The sequence below is a fragment of the Semicossyphus pulcher genome, unplaced genomic scaffold (genome assembly GCF_022749685.1).
Source record: "Semicossyphus pulcher isolate SPU_LCO1_2020_fin unplaced genomic scaffold, fSemPul1.0.p SCAF_15, whole genome shotgun sequence".
Lineage (NCBI taxonomy): Eukaryota > Metazoa > Chordata > Actinopteri > Labriformes > Labridae > Semicossyphus > Semicossyphus pulcher.
In genome coordinates, this window is record NW_027211659.1 from 3,067,782 (window position 1) to 3,086,912 (window position 19,131).

General features: G+C 43.0%; 1 protein-coding gene across 1 annotated transcript in view; it reads right to left on the reverse strand.

The window, feature by feature from the left end:
• tbx15 (T-box transcription factor 15) overlaps window positions 1-19,131 on the reverse strand; it is a 33,595-nt gene extending 14,464 nt beyond the window's left edge. The window contains exons 1-3 of the mRNA XM_069663466.1: window positions 18,945-19,131; window positions 12,129-12,336; window positions 8,746-8,847 (exon numbers count right to left, since the gene is read on the reverse strand). Of these exons, the coding sequence (XP_069519567.1) occupies window positions 8,746-8,847; window positions 12,129-12,336; window positions 18,945-19,131 (497 nt within the window). The remainder of the gene's footprint in view (window positions 1-8,745; window positions 8,848-12,128; window positions 12,337-18,944) is intronic.

Genomic DNA, 19,131 nt, shown 5'->3' on the forward strand with positions numbered 1-19,131 from the left:
ACAGAAACCAGAACAACTGGAATATTAAAGTCTAGCCCCTCGTCTGCAGATTGAGGATTCATATGAAGATTAAAAAACGTGCACACATTCGTCTAAACAAAGTTATGGATCCTACGAGCTCCTTCTTGAGCAGGAAGATCCTCCTTCTCCTGCGTAATCGACGAGCCCAAAAAGAACCGTGCACTCTTACATTTGAATTAATTTGGGTTTAAAATGCGACACAGTCCTCGACGCGCTGACTGCAGGCATGGCTCCCGGCCTGTGATCCGCCCCCGCTCTCTCCAGTCTCTCTTCAGCTGCTCTATCTAATAAAGGCCAAAGCCAAAAAACTGAACCCTTTAAGCCTTCTGTCTTCTTTCTATACAACATTTAACTTCTTCTGCTCGCCATGTTTTCACTCCGCAGCAGTTTGGAACAATCTCCGGGACAAATGTTCCCTCATCGCGTCTCTGTTTTGAAAACTCATGTGAATCTCTGCGGTTCCTTCGGGGTCGCACGGCTCGTTATAAAAGCTGTTTGGATTTCAGAGAGGCTGGAGCGCCGCTGCCGTCTTCACTCCGCTTCAAAACAAACTCCAAACACTCGGCCACGTTGCCACAACACGGGCGACGTTCTAAACTCATCTGTTGCTTTTTCATTGTGCTTGAAATTTTGAACAAGAGGAACATAAAAAATTCCATATGCAGTCGCACACACGTGGCTGCATAGTTTCAATTAAGCCCAGCCATAATATTTGATGATGTTGTGTGTGAGTTTGGGTACACTGAGGCGTCCCACCCATTAAACAGCAGGGGGAGAGAGAAGAAAGAGAGGGAAAGAAAGAAATCGACTTTTACTATCCTTTTAAAAAACAAGTCCACAAACCACCAGCCAAAAAGTGTGTGCACTGTTTGTAAAAACGACAGAAACTAAAAATACAAAAGGAAAAGAGAGAGGGAGGGAAATGAAGGAATAAAGACGTGAGAAAGAAAGAAATGCGTGAACAGAATGTGCAGAAATAGAGATTAAAATAGAAGAAATGAGTGAGATAGCGTCGATAAAGAAAGGAGGTAGATTAGGAGAAGAAGAGGAGCAGCGTTTGGGGGAGAGCGAGGTTGAGAGTGAGCGGAGGAGAGCGAGTGTGAAGCACAGCTGTTTGCCTTTAGTTCTGGCCCCTGCGCTCACTTGAAAGTGTTTTATCTGCTGCGTCTCTGCCAAAGTCATCACTCACTCCTGAAACATGGACAAAACTCTCATTTGGTCCTTTTGTTATTGCCTCCAAGGGCTGCACCGCCCCATTACACACACACACACACACACAATATATGGTGTGTATAATTACATTCAAATAAAAGCAGAAAATACATACATACTCAGCCTCTCTCGGCCACAAAAAAACCCAGCTCGCACAATTACACACACATAATTGAAAAGCATGAGGGGCGTTTGAAGGGGTGTTGGCAGAAACACAGATCTGGCGGCCATATTGAAGGTGAAGGCAGCTCATGTGAATGAGAGCACTTTGGTGTGTTTTACATCTCTGATCACTTCCTTGTTTTTGGGACGTATATAATTAGACACAAACAAGATCTCATGTCCTCTTCTTTGTCCTGTCTGACTTAGGGAACATTATGCAGCTACATAACTGTAGATAACAGCTTTATAATCATTCTGCACACGTTCTTGTACAATGTAACTTGGATTTGCTTAGCTCGGTATTCTCAGGATGGACGTCGTTAGAAAGAGGACGAAGAGGATGCCGACGGAGGAAGCTAAGAAGAGGAAAAGAGAGAGGTCGAACAAATGGCGAGACAGAAGTCATTCTTGGACTGGCAAGAGGCCGGATGAAAGTAACTCTCACTCTGGCAAGAGACCAAACAAGAGTACCTCTTGGCCTGGCAAGAGGCTGGAAAATATTAACTTTCAGACTGACAAAGGGCTGGACACGAGTAACTCTGGGACTGGCAAGGTGGTGGAGAAGATTAGGTCTTGGACTAGAAAGAGACCAGACAAGAGCAACTTTCTGACTGGCACAAGGCAGGAAAAGAGTTGGACTCGCAAGAGGCGGGACAGGAGTATCTCTTGGACTGGCAAGGGCTGGACACGAGTTACTCTGCAACTGCTAAGGGGGCAGACAAGAGTAACTCCGGGACTGGCACAAGGCAGGAAAAGAGTAACTATCTGACTAGCAAGAGGCCAGACAGGAGTACTCTCGCCGGACTCTTTGACTGCCAAGTGGGTGGACAAGAATCACTCTGGCACAAGGCAGGAAAAGAGCAACTATGAGAGGACAGTCAGGAGTACCTCTCAGACTGACAAGAGGCCGGACAAAAGTATCTCTTGCACTGGCAAAGTGGTGGACAAGATTAAGTCTTGGACTGGAAAGAGGACAGACATGAGTAACTCTACAACTGGCACGAGGCAGGAAAAGAGTAACTATCGGACTAGCAAGAGGCTGGACAGGAGTACCTCTCAGACTGGCAAGGGCTGGACACGAGTTACTCTTCAACTGCTAAGGGTGCAGACAAGAGTAACTCCGGGACTGGCACAAGGCAGGAAAAGAGTAACTATGAGACTAGCAAGAGGCCGGACAGGAGTACCTCTTGGACTGGCTTTTAAGTTGTTGCCGAGGCAGTGACTGGCTGCCAAATGGTACAGGCAAAAAATCCCAAAGAATACTAATCGCCTGTTTCAAGTTTTAGAAAAACTAGCCTGTGAGACTTTGGCCAATCACATGATGTTTCAGAGAGACAGCCTTCCCATTGGCTGCGTTCTACAAGTGCAGATGCATTGACACATCCCTCCAGGTGGTGAAAGTGAAAGTCCTCAGACATTGTTTCTATATCTTAAAAAAGATGCCCAACATGTTCTCATCACATCGTCTGTTTCAAGGTTTGTTTTCTTGTTTTCTAACTTGTGATTTACTTGAAACGGTCTCTGCACAAACACGACTTCATCCAGCTCAGGACGCACATCATGGTGTTGGACAGAATAATAACCCAATGACTACTATCCTAGCTCTCCTGTATGAGAGACCTGCATTATGTAAGTCATCCACCCCAAACAGCCACACTGCAGGGACTGTGTCTGTCTTTCTACTCAGCCTCCTCCGTCTGCCTCAGACCTTGAACGCGGCTCATGGGGTATATAGATAATACAGTGCATTACTTTCTGTAGGCGAAGCTGCACGAGTAGCTGCAGCTGTATTCTTCACATTCTGGCGTGTTTCTTTTCCCTTTTCCAGTAAACAGCAAACCCAGGTTTAACTACCTGATCCAGATTTTTACTACATCTAATACCAAGCAAACACCTCCACACTTGGTTCCTTTGACCTTAACACATCCACCCACAAAGGGGTGCCAGGCCTTTGGGTAATTTCCTGTTTGGAGTGCTGTTTAGGGTTACGCTCCGCGTAGCAGGGAAAGTGTTAAGGAACGAGGAAACTTTAGCCCCAAACAGGACTGGAAATCTGATTAGTCCCTCCGCTTTCATCTTCCATAAATCTGCCATCTGGCACCGGCACGATCAATAAAGACTGGACTTTATGTGACACTCTTACTGGACAGAGGGAGGGGGGAGAGGAGGGGAGGAGGGGGCGGCGTTTCCCCTCTCAGCCAACAACAAACCACACAGCTGACAAATCGGAGCTGAACGCACACTCCGAGTTTCTCTCCCTCACAAACACACACACACATTATCTACACACACAGACGGACAGACTTCAATGAAAAGGCAAAAACAGGTTGTAGATGTGTGTGTGTGTGTGTGTGTGTGTGTGTGTGTGTGTGTCTAATATGAGATCTACATTGTGTGCGAGATCTACAGTGTGTGCGTTCTCATCTCATCACACATATAGTATAACGCAGGCCGGCATGCACATAAAACACACACACACATACACGTTTACACACTTGCCAAACCCAGGCTGTATATTAGGTTACTGTACTGACAGAGTAAATACTGCGATTGAGTTACCATCGGGGCTGACTGGTGTGTGTGTGTGTGTGTGTGTGTGTGTGTGTGTGTGTATGAGGAGACCAACAGCTTTGTGTGTTCCTGAATTATCATACTTATGAGGACCAAACGTCCTCACACAAAGATGGCCGTCCTCAGCTCCGCACAGAGCCCGAGCAGGATCAGAGTTTATAGGATTAAAGTTAGACTCTGGTGAGAGGAGGCTCGTTTAGCAGCTGTGTGTAATAACAGAAACACCTTCAGGAAGGTTTTTTTACTTAAGTTATTATATTTTAATTGGGTACTTGTGTGTGTGTGTTTTTTTATTTATTTCAATAATTACAAATACCAGATTTCCTTAAAAAGATAATGAGAATTATTCACATTGTTTTGTATAGTTTGATTATTTTACATTAAGTCATTTATTTATTTATTTGTTGTTATTTCATTTAAAGAAGATACAGGATCAAGTTTGATACAGTTTGTGTTATAAATATATTCGATTATTTATTTAGTCTTTTATTTTGGTACAATCAGCCGTCCCTGCACCCGGTCATGTGTGTACAGGGGCAGGTAAGCTGGGATGGGCGGGCACAGGAAGGTGGAAACATTGATTGATTCTAAGTTGTTGAAAAAGTATTAAAAAAAGTTTGTTGGATCCTGGAACGATCCGATGTGTAAAGTAGCTGGTGTGATTTTGAGTTTTGTTTTGGCTCTCTGGAACTCTCTCCCTGTTGAAATCTGCATCAATCATTCACTCATTTACAAACCTGCTTTCTCTCCTTGTGTCTGTGTTTGTTTGTTTGTGTTTGAGCTCCATGTAAAGCCACCTTAGGTTTCTTGAAAGGCGCTACATAAATCTAATTATTTTCTACACTGTAAGCTCTTTGCACTGCTCAATATCCTGCACATCTGTGCCTGTTGTGCATATTTTCGATTATGCGTATTGCTTTTTTTTTCTTATTGCCTATTTTGTTAATCTAGTTATGCGTTAATTGTTCTGCACCAAGATCACCAAAACAAATTCCTTGTATGTGAAAACCTTCTTGGCAATAAACCCCGATTCTGATTCTGATTAAATCACCACGATAGTTATTGTAACAAGGCAGTCCTCATTAGTATAGTAACACTCTAAATGTCTTTGGGTGTGTGTTTGAGTCCTTCCATTTGTGCATGGGAGCCGCTGTGTGTGTTTTGTTTCTATACTTGGAAGGACATAAAAAGTGTCGTTAGCAACATTTTGCTAATCCTGAAACCTGCTCAGGGTCTGTTTCAATTAAAGTAAGAGTGACTATGAGGGTTAGGACGACTTGATTTAGGGTTAACAAGCTTCATTTATACAGATTAAGACAAGAATAAGGTGAGGTTAGAAAGAGGGATTTTGGGAATGGCTAGCAACATCAAAGTTTGTGTGTTTGTTTGTGTTGTTTATATCTTTTGAATTCTTTCTCTTGTGTCCTCACAAGGATGGATGAAAAAGAAAAATGTTTCAATTTGATGTTATTTGTCCAGCCGTCACTTCCACACAGAGACGAATAAAGCTTACACATGAGTTTATTGGATCAGAGCTACAAGGACATGCAAGTAAGACGACCGTGTGCGTGTGTGCATACGTGTTCGAGCAGAACTGTAACATGCTCCGACACACGTTTGAGGAGGCCGACGTTCAGAGCAACCCGAGCGACCGTCCACATGAAAGAGCCGTGATATATGGAGGTTTAATGAGCGCGGTACCAAAGAGACGTTCCTAAACGGGGGCAGGCAGCCCAAGTAAAGCAAGTCGACTCCAATAAAGACCGTGTTTCCAGACCCCAACCTCCCCGGGACTGTGACACACACCAGTGACAGATCCCAGATCAGTCTGCAAAGCCCTGCGGTAAACTCCCCAGCCAGGAAGAAAATCCTATTTAATTTTACAAGATCCTCCGGCCTCTAAAAGTCCTCCATGATGTGTCGCTGGTGGGGGAGCAGGAAGAAGAGGCGGCACACAGAACGTCTGCGACGCTCTGGTGGAAACTTTTATACTTATAAACGACAATATGAAATGAAAGATAGAGGAAGTCCAACAGCAGATTATTTACTTGTTTTTATGCAGACTCTTTCTGACAGACCTGTTTTCTGTCGTAATTAAATCTGGCTTAACTCGACACGAGGGGGACGAGCCTTTCCTCTGTTTCCAGCTGACATGACAGGGTTTCGTTTTTCAGAGGGCGAGGGGACGAATCTGCGGCATTCTCAGACTTTAATCAAATATTTTTTCTGCTATTGCAAATGCATGAAAAACAAAACTAATTTCCTGTAAACATATTTCAAAAAAGGCCGTCAAAATACTGCTCATTCACACAACTCCACTTTTAAGACGACTGTGATACTGCAAGACAAAGTAACTTAATCTCTGGGATCGATTGAAGCGTCAGGTGTTACTGAGCTCCAGTATTTATTAAGAAATACATGCAAATGAAATAAATCCTGCATTGTGATTCAAAGCATGCAAGAAGTTTGATTGGGCCGTGCCGTGCTGAGTGTGGTGACCTCACTCCTTTTAAAATTCCTGATAGCATGTTTAAATACGGACTGTATCCATGTCTCCATGGATTATTCTGATGCTCTAGACGTGTTTAATCAGACGCGCTCTTCTAACCATTTTCTGCAACATGTTCCTCCTCCCAACCTCTATTTGTAAAAGTGTATTTTATTTATTTCTAATTTAAAATCAACTTAGTTCATTATTTTTGTAAATTTGAGGGTTTTCTTAAACACCTGTATTTTAGTCCTCCTTTAAAATGTCTTAACTTTGTGTCAAAATCCCCGTTTAGTGATATTAAAATTCTAATCACCAAGACCTCAGTTTCGTTCTCTTTGGCGGCACCTATGGTGATAAACGGTAATTGCGGGAGCACACTTCCCAGATATCCAGACAGTGCTGCATGTGTGACGTCCATGGTTGGCTCCGGTTGTAACTCTTGATTTTCCTGGCTGACGGTCGCTTTCCTTTTCAGACTGTTTGCTTCATCTGAGCGTCGAGTTTGTTTCTTTTTCTTTGGATTTTCACTTCTTGTTGAAGTTGTATCTGCAGTCATCCATCTTTTCTTTGTCCAGCCATAGTAGATTACTGTTTACTCGCAACACTTGCAGAGAGCGGAAAAGCAGCCGCTTAGCTCCGCCTACCCTCTCTGGCAGACCAACCACTGCTGGCTGATGGAAAACGCGTCACTAACCGGGAGCCGCTTGTGAGTTTTGTCAGCCCATAATACTCAAAATGCAAAGGCTTTCATCAGTGGGCCATTGGCTCAGTCCCCATTGTGTTACCTCATTCTGCGATAAATAGACACTTAACAGACATTTATTTACATGAAAGTCTTCGAGATCATCAGTTTAAAGGCGTTTTATCCCTCTCTCTCTCTCATCTGGTTCTTTTAACGCTTTATAGTCTGTCTTTTAATTTTCTGTGATGGACTCGATATCGTTGTAGATGAGGGCTGCACCCCGATGATCTCTCGAGTATAAATAAAGGTTGTTTGAATGATTAAACGATTGATAATAATATAAAATGGCAACACAGGACATTTGATACTTCCCAGTTTTGCTTACTGACCTTTACTTGTCTGCGTGTCTGCCCGATATCGTCTAAATGATATCAAGGAGGTTTTATTTCCAAATTAAAAAAGGGATTCAGACGCATCAGCTTTCAGAGACCTTCACTGGTACTAAATCTAACGAGGCAGGCTGTGTTATTCACCACAGTATCACTCCATCACACACACACAGCCTGTATTCACATCAGCACCTATAAAACGAGACACACTCTGAACACGCAGGTAAACTTTACACATTTCCTCATCATCTTCTTCTAGCGTCCTCTTCTCTGTCCTAAACAGTTTCTATTGGTCCATAAAATAAAGTCTATAAAACTTCCCCTACAGCAGCATCTCAAGTTTTCTTTCCATCTCAGCCTCGTTTTTTTAACGTTTCCATCATCAGAGCTGAACGTTGAGCGTTATCCTATTTGCAGGCGGCCTCTGCGGGATGATGAATACATTTCAATCTCCCCCTCTGGCTCCGACTTCAGGGACTAGTTTTTTGGCGAGGCCGTCTTTCTTATTGCATATCCAGAGAGATCCATCACACACGAACCTTCCTCCAGCACATGCACGCTTTAATCACTTTCACTTCGCTTCACTCATGCAAATGATGGGAGCAACTACCCTTTTTGAAAGCCAAGAAGAAGACAGGAACACGGTCCGGAGCGGTTATGAGAAAAATGACAAAAGGCTGGAATATCTGTGTTCGGTCCAAATCCTGTTAGGAGGACGCTACGATGAGAGATGGCGTGAGGATGACAACAATCCAACTGGGGCGATATGTTTACCCTCGGCTCGGTTCCTGAGAATCATCCAGGAAAGGAAAGTTTTGTGTCCAGCTGCAGCCGTGTGGGCCATGCAGCTCTGACTGTGCGTGTGCATGTGATGTTCAGCTGTGCGAGGACTCAGACGGCTTTCTGAGGGGACTCGAGGCTGCTCTTTTGTGCAGCATCGACATTCTTTCATTCCTATTAAAATAGAACAATTACTCAGAAGACTCTCCGCAATTTCATTCCTGTCGTGGCTGAGAATTATCTAGAACAGCATTCGGGCCATCGTGGGACACTTAACTCCCCACTGAAACCCAGAAGAATGACATGATTTTGGTTTAGGATAGTGTGGGATGCTTTTGTGCATTTAAAGGGGAGATAAATGAAAATAAAAGTGCAAAGACAAAAGATTTAACGTCGTGTTTTTGTGCTGTTTTCTGATACGTGCGTGAGGAAGGTACCTGTATCTCTTGTTGTCCACGGGCACGATGTCCATGGCGATGTAATACTGCTGATGAGGGTCCAGACCTGCGATCTTTACTCTCATGGCTGGAAACATCCTCCTGGAGGGGGAAAGTAATGATTTAATTAATCTGATGGACCTATGTCTGTCCCTTACATTAAGAACAGGGATGATCAGTAATTTAAAGATAAACCGTCAGCCTAACAATGACATCAAAAACCTTTATGGCAGCATTTAGAGACACGTCCCGAGACACTGAAACAACACGGGGGGCTCTTTAAGGTCAGCTGCTGCTACAGATCGACCCGAAACATATTCAGAGGTAAAGAAGCTGAAATTATGAGATTTCTTGTTGGTTTTCTGCAGCTGTGTCCAGGAGGAACCTGTGGTCGTCGTTAGACAGTGGGATAATGGAATAAAGCACTTAAACGTAGATATCAGGGCGTCTGCGGGGACCCAGGTCTGTGATATTAAAGGTCAAGAAATGTTTCCTCGCTTGTAAATGTACAGGCTTGTGATTGATTAGAAAAATACTGAGAAATACTCTAATTAATAACAGTTAATATGTGCAAAAATAACTAATTCTCCTGCTCTTTAATTTGCATATTATTATTATTAGATAAAAAGCAAAGAGGCCTACACCTCCACCACTAATACAAATGATTTATATGATTAAAAACACGTATTTATAGGTGTTTTTATTAAATGCACGACGTCCATGATGCTGTTTGTTTTATTACAGATTTTTCATGAAGGTTTAATAGTGATGCTCTTTATCGTAAACGTTTGTGCCGTCTGCACCGAGCCTGTTCCTCTGAGTTTTACGACATGCACCGCAGGCTGTCACATCATGTGGAGCTGCATCTTCATCACGTGGCAGGATGCACATCATGATGTAATATTAATCCGTTTACAATCATTTTAAGTTGCATTTTTTTTATTGCTTGAGCAGACGTCTCTCTTTGCTCTGAGCTCATTAGAAAGAGGAGTCCTCGTCTTTCATCCTCCGTCACATAAACACAGAGGTGTTTGTGCAGCGCTGAGTGAACCCATCACTCTGTAAACACACATCGTTCAGACGGCTCGTTGAGAAATGATCCTGCTATTAAAATTTAAAAACATAATGCTGAAATATTCCAAATATCGCATCCAGTCGATTCTGCATCAGTGTTGGTTTTGAGGTGCATTTTTAAAGAGTCCTGCATCTGTTTCCTGCAGTTTCACTGACGCCTCCTGATTGGCTGCTTTGACTTTGTACTCACTGAGATCCATCCAATCATGTCAGTCTGCAGCTTTTTAAATAAGTGTACTTGAAGCTTGTTTACCACATTTAAATGACAGGAGATGCAGCTTTCTGTCTTTCTGAATTTACTATTTTAAAGACACAACGTCAGATTTGTTTTCTAAAATCAAATAGATTTTTTTATTAGCCCGAAAACTTTGAACATTACTCGGACATGCTCAATCTTTGCAGCTCATTTTGGTCTCCAAAAAAACCCTTGTGCCATATTATCGGGCTGATGTGACCTCTGACCTTTGCACTGTGGAGGTTTAGATGCTCTAATGTGATTGCAATCCATATTCAGACATTGGCTTCAGCTCTGAAAAGTCAGATTGATTGATGTTAATAATATTAAATAAATATACAGTTTTATCCTTGACGTATTTATAGCAGCCGGCTCCACCCATCCGAGGCCGCAGCTTTAAGCTTCAGACTTGAGCTTTGAAAATGACAGTGTCAAAAATGAAAAACAAACGGCGCGTTTATTAATTCGAGCGGAGACATTTCAGCGTAATTCCTCGTTTTGCACTTCAAACGCAGCATTTCTCGCTTTTCATTTAAAAGTCGTAAATCCGGGCCGGTTTAATGAGAACAGAGGGCTGTTCTCCTGCTTCCCCCCTCCCTCTTCTGGATTTATGGTTTTATTATGAGCAGGCCGTGAAATACACACACGGCGACGGTCGCGTCCGCCTGCGCGCTGCTGCAGCGCAGAAATGATTGTTGCGCCATTTATGAGCTGATTACCAATTTAGAGCCAATTCATAAAAAGCAGCCGAGTGGAGTCTATAACGAGGAGGAGGAGGAGAGGAGAGAGGCATGAGAAATGTTTCAGTCTGAAGGCAGAGCAGAAGGAAGAGAACCAAATAAAAGCCTGCTTTCAAAAGTTCAACAGACAGAGATTGCTCTCCATGTTTTAGAACTCATATCACAGCTGGTTTATACGTTAAAAACACACGTAACTCTCATGTTAAACAGGAAATGTACGACACATGTTTCAGAGTTTCTACGCTAGTTTAAATCCTAAATAAACCTTTTACTAAGAAGATTTTTGACATTATTTTTCAGCCATTTTGACAGGCGAAAAAACTACAAATAAAAGCAGTCAGTTTGTAAAGAGTAGAACAAACTTAATTTGACTTATCATTCTCACAAAGTAAATTCAGATGAGAGTGATAATGCATTACTTTTTAAATACAATATTAGAATTTTAGTTCCTACATTGTGTTAACGTCATTTCACTTTTGACTCATTAATTATTTCTCTTAGAAATAAACTTTGATTGAAAATATAAGAATTATCTCTAATCTGTAATTCCGTACATTAAATGTATATAACAAATACACGTTTTAAACACTCATCTTAATACTAAAGATCTTGTTCAGGGGATATTTGCTTTACAGTGTGACACTCCGGTCGATGTGAGCGGAGGAGGGAAGTGTTAGTCGCGGGGAGCTCAGCAGACTGCGGGGAGAGGATCCGCAGGTCAGCTCAGCCTCTGCGCTGAGTTTGGACTGTTGGCTCGAGAGACCGAGCGAGAAAATAAACCCGGAACACGTAACCGAGAGATTAATCAGACCCAGCTCTCCGGATTCACCAACATCAGGAATGACCTGCCGCGTCATCAAGGCCTGAACGCGACACAGAGACCTGCATGTGCAACACATTAACACCCTCCAAACACAGCTCAGCGGTGTGTGTGTGTGTGTGTGTGGCTCTAACTGAACGTGTATGTCTTTTAAAATGGCGCATATGTGTGTGTTTTACCGGTTGGTGAGTCTGACAATGCGTCTGCGCATTTGAGAAATCTGTGCGTTTGTGTGTGAGGACCGGCTCTCAGAAATGTCGTACTCTAAACTCCTGAAAATTATTTTAAAAAGATGAGGCATGATTGAAATTATGAGGAACTCACGTGACTTTTCCTGCTCTGGGTTTTGCGTAAAAAGGCCTTGCGCACTTTTTACGCACAGTTGGCCCACAGGCTGTCTGCGCCATGAGTCTGCCACAGTGCTGCACGTAGGCCTCCTGAAGTGTGTGTGTGTGTGTGTGTGTGTGTGTGTGTGTGTGTGTGTGTGTGTGTGTGTGTGTGTGCGTGCGCCTACCTGCCCGCCTTGGTGATGATCATCTCCGTGCCGATGTCATGGAAGCGCTTCCACAGGTCTGCGCACTGCAGCTCCACCTGGATCTCCTCCATGGAGGCCGGGGGCGACGGCTCGCAGGGGCCGGGGGCCAGCTCGTCAGGTGAGCCGAAGGAGCACGACGTCCTCTCAGCCAGACCCTCTCCGTCCGAGCCGGGACTCGCCTCTGAGTCTAAGGGGGAAATGAGTTAGATGATGAGAAGTCAGCTCTGAAACAGTGGAATTAATACGCTTTTGGTTTTGTACGCAGGAAACTTGGCGCGGTGAGGAAGTGCAGCGGTTCTCTCCACTGACTCCAAGTCACCTGCCGTCTGCAGCCTGCAGAGACGCGGCCGAGTTTGGCTCGCTGACTCTGCTAGCCGTGGAGTTCTGGGCTGATGTCAAAAGCAGAGTAAATGCTGCGTAACGGCTTTGAACCGAGATGCAGAAAATATTAAATTTTAAATGAGGCCACACAATGAAGAATCCCGCCGGGAAACGTTCAGAAAATGAGATTTTCCGTCAAGTTCTCCTTCTGGATCAACTTTAACAGACTGACCATCAACACCGTCACAATGTCAGAGCAGATAAAACCGTTTCCTGCGTCCTGAAACTCATCCAGACCTACAGAGAAGCTTTCCATCCGCCTGAGACTCAAACTCCCAGACACCCAGCAGGATGACCTCAGCATCCTTTACGTTCGCTTTATTCACATGAGCAAAACTACAAGGCCAAAGTAACAACTGAAAATCTTCTACCACCAAAAGTGCTGTAGGACATGTGGAGGTCAGTTTGCAGGGTCAACACGCATCAGAAGCTTCTCCTTTATTTTGTAACATTTTCATAAATTATTTGATCTCACAAACAAACTGAACTATTCCTTCAAAATAAAGCAGATTTTAATCCAAGCACTTTCTGCCAACTAATAACACCTTCTACCTTAAAATCTGCTTCAAGAAAAATGCCGAACGTCTTGACAAATAATCCTTCTACTTATTCCACCCAGCCTTTAAATGTTACTTTAAACCTGTGTGATGTTATTTCAAAATAAAACAGAAACCTTTGGGGTTAAATATCAAAACTTTCTAAGTTTTCCTGCTCGGATGTCGAAGCTTTGATACTCTACTCCAAAAAAAGTGCACACCAATCTTTTGTTTCACTTTTCTCAGAAGTAGTTTATTGCTAAATATCCTTCATCCCCCCCGACACCACCACCACCACCCAAAAGGAATCTAATAATGTATTATTTATTGAGCGCCCTGACACGAGGAGGTGCACTTGGCAGCCCGACGGGCACACAAATATGGTTATGCAAATGCAGAGCTGCTGAGAGACTGGACAGAGTCCCGGGCGAAAAACCGCCGCAGCCGAGCAGGCCGAGCCAAGCCGGCTGGAAACACGAGCACGGAGAGGAGAGGAGGGATGGATGGAGATAGGAAGAGCAGAGGGAGGAGGAGAGGAGGGGTGGAGGGGCTGTAATGACCACAGAGAGACACAGACACACTTTCCATCATCTTCTTGGGAGATCCTCTCAGTGTCGCTGCAGCCAGCGAGACAGTCACACATGATTACTCTCCTGTTCTCCTCCTTTAACTGTTCACACACATGCAGATACAGTCAGTGAGCTGCCCCCTCGCTCCACAGAAAAACATGTACAACAAATACTGCTGGTGGTGTCTACGGGCCCGAATGCTGTCATGTGACCTTCAGACGGGGCCTTTAGATTAGACACAGGGAGGAAGTGAGTATCTCACAGAGGGAGAGCATTAGTGTGTAAATAGTATATACATATAGGAAATATAAAACAGAGCTCGACTAATATTGCGACATAATTTACACCATTTTTTATGAGTTTCTCTGAATTGTACTCACTGTCCTGCACAGCCTGGACGCTCCACTGACATGCTAACACTGATCATCTTCTCTAAGCTGCACGCTGCTTTAACAAACTGACCCTCAACAAAGTCTAACTGGTGTCAACTGGACTCAAACTGCTGTATGGATGATTTAATATCAAGCTTTAATCCACTGACAACATGTCAGACTCAGACATGAGACACAAGAGAGGACAAAACGTTTTGATCTGCAGTTGCATTTATTTTCTTTCCTTATTAAATGCCCAAAAATTTAGCAAAACATATTTAAATGCGACGCACCATTACCTTTGGCTTGTTTTGGTAGGTAACTTATTGTAATATTGTTATTCTAGTCTCTTTTGCATGAACCCATACACTTTATATTTTATAATTTCACTTATATTTTTGGATTTCTCTAATTTTGTTCTGTATCTTTGGAGAAATAGGATATTCTTTGGGAATATTAAAGTTCTAAAGGAATGTCATTAGTCTGGAGAATTTGGGTTTATTTAAAAATTAAAAGGTGCTGATTTTGCACTGTGACAGGATTTTACACTACATAAAAAAAAAAGTGACTAAATATTTGCAACAAAAACGGCCGTAAAAAGCAGAATGAATCCACTCTGTATCTACTGAAAGCATCTAAAGCTGCATGTTCGTGTGTGACACGGAGACGTTCAGGGGAAACACACATTCCAGAGAACGATAGCAGCTCGGCTAATAAGATCATTTTAGGCAGAAGCGCCTCCGAAATGCAGAGGAGGGAAATGTAGGCCAAGCAGGAGCCGGGTGACCTCGCCTGGAAGCTCGAGATGAAGGGCCTGCCTTCTGTCTCTCACACACACACACACACACACACACACACACACACAAAGTTTCAACCCAGAGCACATGCAGGCTCACACACCAGGTAGCTGCTGAATGAACTTTTTTTGGGCTGTTTTTTGGATACGTTCGTGTGTGCGGCCAAAGTTCAAACTCAAAGTCAAGTTTATGTGAAAGTTTTTCTTTAAGTCGAAGCTTCGGTTTAGTTTTTGTTTTTGACGTTGAATAAATAAAAAGTGACATTTATTGATGAATAAAAATCTGGCTACTCAGCAGAACGCCACCCTGACATCTGCTGTGGTTAGCTTCACACACATATACACACACACATACAGTAACATTGTGCCATACACACACACACACACACACACACACACACACACACACACACAGAGTCAGGGCCTGTATCTTGTGGTTGAAGGCTCCCAATCAGCTCATGCCAGGCCTCATTAAAATGAGACTAACATTCATAGTCGGCCACTAATTGGTCTGAATTTAATCAATGCACTGCTGAACATCATATTATTCTCTGTGTCACAGTTCACACACTCTCTCTCTCACACACACACACACACACACACACAGCTGGAAAATGGCTAAAGGTTTCTGGAAGAAGAAGCACACGCTGTCCGGGAAACCAGAACATGAAAGACAGATCGCATCCTTTAAATGCAGCTCTAAAGAGGCTTTTAATCTGAACGTATAGATTTATATTGATGAAACATCAGAGAGCTTTTATGAATTAAATTTGTATTTTATTGAAAATATTTTCAAATGGGAGGGAAATTTTAAATGTTAAAGATTGTTTATGATTTATTTTGTAAGCAGATGTAAAGATGGTTTCTGTGGATGGATGTGGGTTACGGGAATGGAGTGTCATTTTTTCATGAGTCTGACATGAAAGTGTTTTAAATTCCGTAACAGGAGCAACTTTCACTTCTTGTGAAGAATATTTCATTAAAAAAAACAAAAAAAACAAATTAGCTTCTTACATCTTCTTCAGTTCCATCTTTCCAAACTTTCAGCAGAACGTCGTTTAAATCTACAGAACAAACATGCAAAATATGTGAGGATGAACTTTAGAAGCTTGTAGAAACTCAGATTTCTTTTTGCTGTTGATGACGGAAAAATTATCTGAATTTGAAAAGCCTAGATTAAATATTTAGCATCACATACAAGCAGATACAGAAAGTGCAGTGTACTGAAACATATGAGACAGGCAACTGTTGTACAGTATGTAAATGTTTCTATATTTTTATACACAGTATATCTAACTTTATAGATTTTAAAGGGGGGTATCTAAGTTTAAGGGGTTAAAATGAGGAGTTTTTTTATGGCCATAACTACATTTTTTTTTTATGAAGTTGTTGTATTTAATGAAGTCGCAGCAGATTTCTGGACGGTAGCAACCTGTCAGCCATGAAATCAACAAGTAACCAAACCCACACAGTGACAGCACCTGTTCTCTCACTGATGGAGACTCCGGCGGAAGGAGCTGTGACACCCTGAAACACGTCTCTTTTATACGCATGCGTGAAGAACACTTCCAGATCATTTTAGCAGAAAAAAACTGGATGAAAATAATCTTATGAGTATGATATATAATAGTATTATGATTTTATTACGATATATATTTCTGACAGATTTTAATTAGCAGATAGTGGGGCGTCAGGTGTGCGTAGTGAATGAGTTCTGTGCGTAATCTGTGCGTAAAAGCGAAAAGTGTCACCTTGTAAATCACTTAGTTTAGCTCTAAATATTAAGTTATACAAGATGTAGTTCATCTCGTTAATTATTGCATTAAAGGGGTTAATATTATGGAGGTATGGTTGCAGTAGTTTTGTGAGGTCTAACTCGCTGAACCGTTCAGCCATTACAGGCAGGCCGTTAAAACCGAGCCTGGTCCGCAGCCTGTGCCTCCCTCAGTCCTGCCCTTGTCTCTGAGGCTAATAAACGTGTTATACGACCAACCGGCTTCCAGCCTCGCCTGCAGCTCTGAGTAAAAATAAAATCACTCCGTTAAGGATTCCTCTAGACCACATAATCTGACCACAGAGACTCGCTGTTCTCGGTCACCGCCGCCTGACGCGCCAAAGCGGAGGCTTTAGGACCCGAGCAGGACCCGCTGAACCTGCCAGGAACCCGCCTGCTAATGAGTGGCACCAGGGGGGGGCGAGGGACCGGGAACCGGGTAATTCATTCAGCCACAAATCCTAAAACTGCCCGGGACGAAACCTTAGGGGGGGATGAACAGAAATACTTTTCTGCCCCCAAAACCAGAGGTGATTAGAAAACGACTGCAGGGGTTGGTTAATGAAGTCTGGACCTGAATGATCGTTACCCTTAAAGAACACAGAATAACAAGCTGTTCGCAATCAGCTGCACTAAATCGATGTTACGGTTCATCAGCCTCGTTTACACACTGCAGACTTCTCCAATTTAACATGAGCAACAACAACAATTTTCCCGTGAAGGACAAAAGATCTTCCAGAATTATCTTCCTGCTGATTTTCTTTTCTTTCCTTTTTTATCACGCGCACTTTCAGAGCAGAGGAGCCGTGCGTAAAGGCGCAGCGCCCCGGAGGTCAGCCTGAAGCAAGACTCAGTGTTGGCCTCATGAGCAGCATGCATTAGTGAGCTTCAATACAGTTTGTGCTTTTTGAAGAACTTAAATCTATAGAAAAACTTAATCTACAATAATTAAGAACGAGGCTAATTTGAATCCAGAATCCCCCAAAAGATGATGCTCACAAAATCTAAAATTTTGCAGCAAGACGACTAAACTTGAACTTTGTCCTCAAACACGGTTTGAGCCGAATGACCTTGAATTTTCAGACCAAATATATTTTAAGCGATGGCTCAAGCAGCTCTGTGTCTGGCTCACAGGCACAACAGGACTGTCTCTCTGGCTATATCAGTTCATCTCTAAATTAAAATTCTTTGTAGTTTGAATTTAAGGTGCAATCAGAGAAACTTCCATTACATCTGTGCTGACTCAAGATGCAAAAAAAGTTCAGCTCCTATTTTATTTTAATGCAAATAAAATGCGAATTAAAAATAAACGCCAGAAATATAACTTACATTTTCCTTCAAATGATGCACTTGCAAAAAGCTGAAAAAATATTTCAAGTTTTTATCAGGATTTTCACAATTGGTCATTTCTCTAACGCATTAATGAAATGTCCTCAATCCCTCCTTGTTTGTCTCGTTGATTGTATTTTCTTTATTCTTATTATAGATGTGTTTTTTTACTCACGCCTGCCTTTCCACTGCTGCAGTGCGAAAATCATATTTAAATCCAGTTTCTATTTTACGCAGAGGTTGATGATTTCACACATCAACTCAAAACATGTTCACACCAAAGTCTTTAATTCCCCCTTAAATAATTTCCCCGCGCGCTCTCATACCTTGAAACTATTGGATGTTCTGCTTGTGACTCAAGACTTTCGAAGCAAAGTTAATCACATTTTCGCACAAGGGCCGGAGGTCATTTCTCTGCAGCGTCAAATATAATCCGTAATAAGAAAAAAAAGCCCATTGTGCAAGGGTATTCACTTTGTGCGACAAGCAGAGGCCTCCCCGAAGGCCTGCAGCCAAATTAGAAACAAACGGCGTAAAAACGGCAAAAAACGCTTTGACCTGATCTGGGCAAACATCTTTTGATGTAACGTAAATATGTTGTGGTGGATTCCCCCAGTTTGTCTCATGTTGAGTCCTAAAATCTTTTTATAAAGTTGTTTTGATGATTTGATTAGTTTCTGGTACTGATTAGCTCATGAGGGGATTTCCTGATGCATATATTATATCACACTCCTGACAGTGGACCAGAATGACTGACTCTCTCTGCAGGCCTGCTCGCATCAGGATTACGATTCTACAAGAATGAAAGTTTGTCCTCTCTGCGTAACAGCGCTGCAGCACAGCAGAATCTCTGAACCGAATAACTCTTTTGATTTAAGGAGAACAACACTCCTCACAGACACCGAGGCCGTGGATCTTACAGCTACATGCCCTGTCGTGGGTTGGCTCAGTGAAAGTTGAGCCATGTTTTGACTCGTCGCTTTGTGATATAACGCAGCTCCGGACATTTAAACGGTGTGGTGCATGTCTGCGCACTGACCCGGGTCCATATCCAGACAGTGCGCCGGGTCCTCTCCGTCCGCGGCGAGGCTCTCCATGGACAACTCCAGCTCCTTCTCCTCCCAGCCCCGGAGCTTCCTCTTCTTGTTGGAGCCGATCAGGGCTTCCACGGAAAAAGCGTGGGCTCTCGAGCTCAGAGCTGCGGCAGATCGCCTCCTCTCACTCAT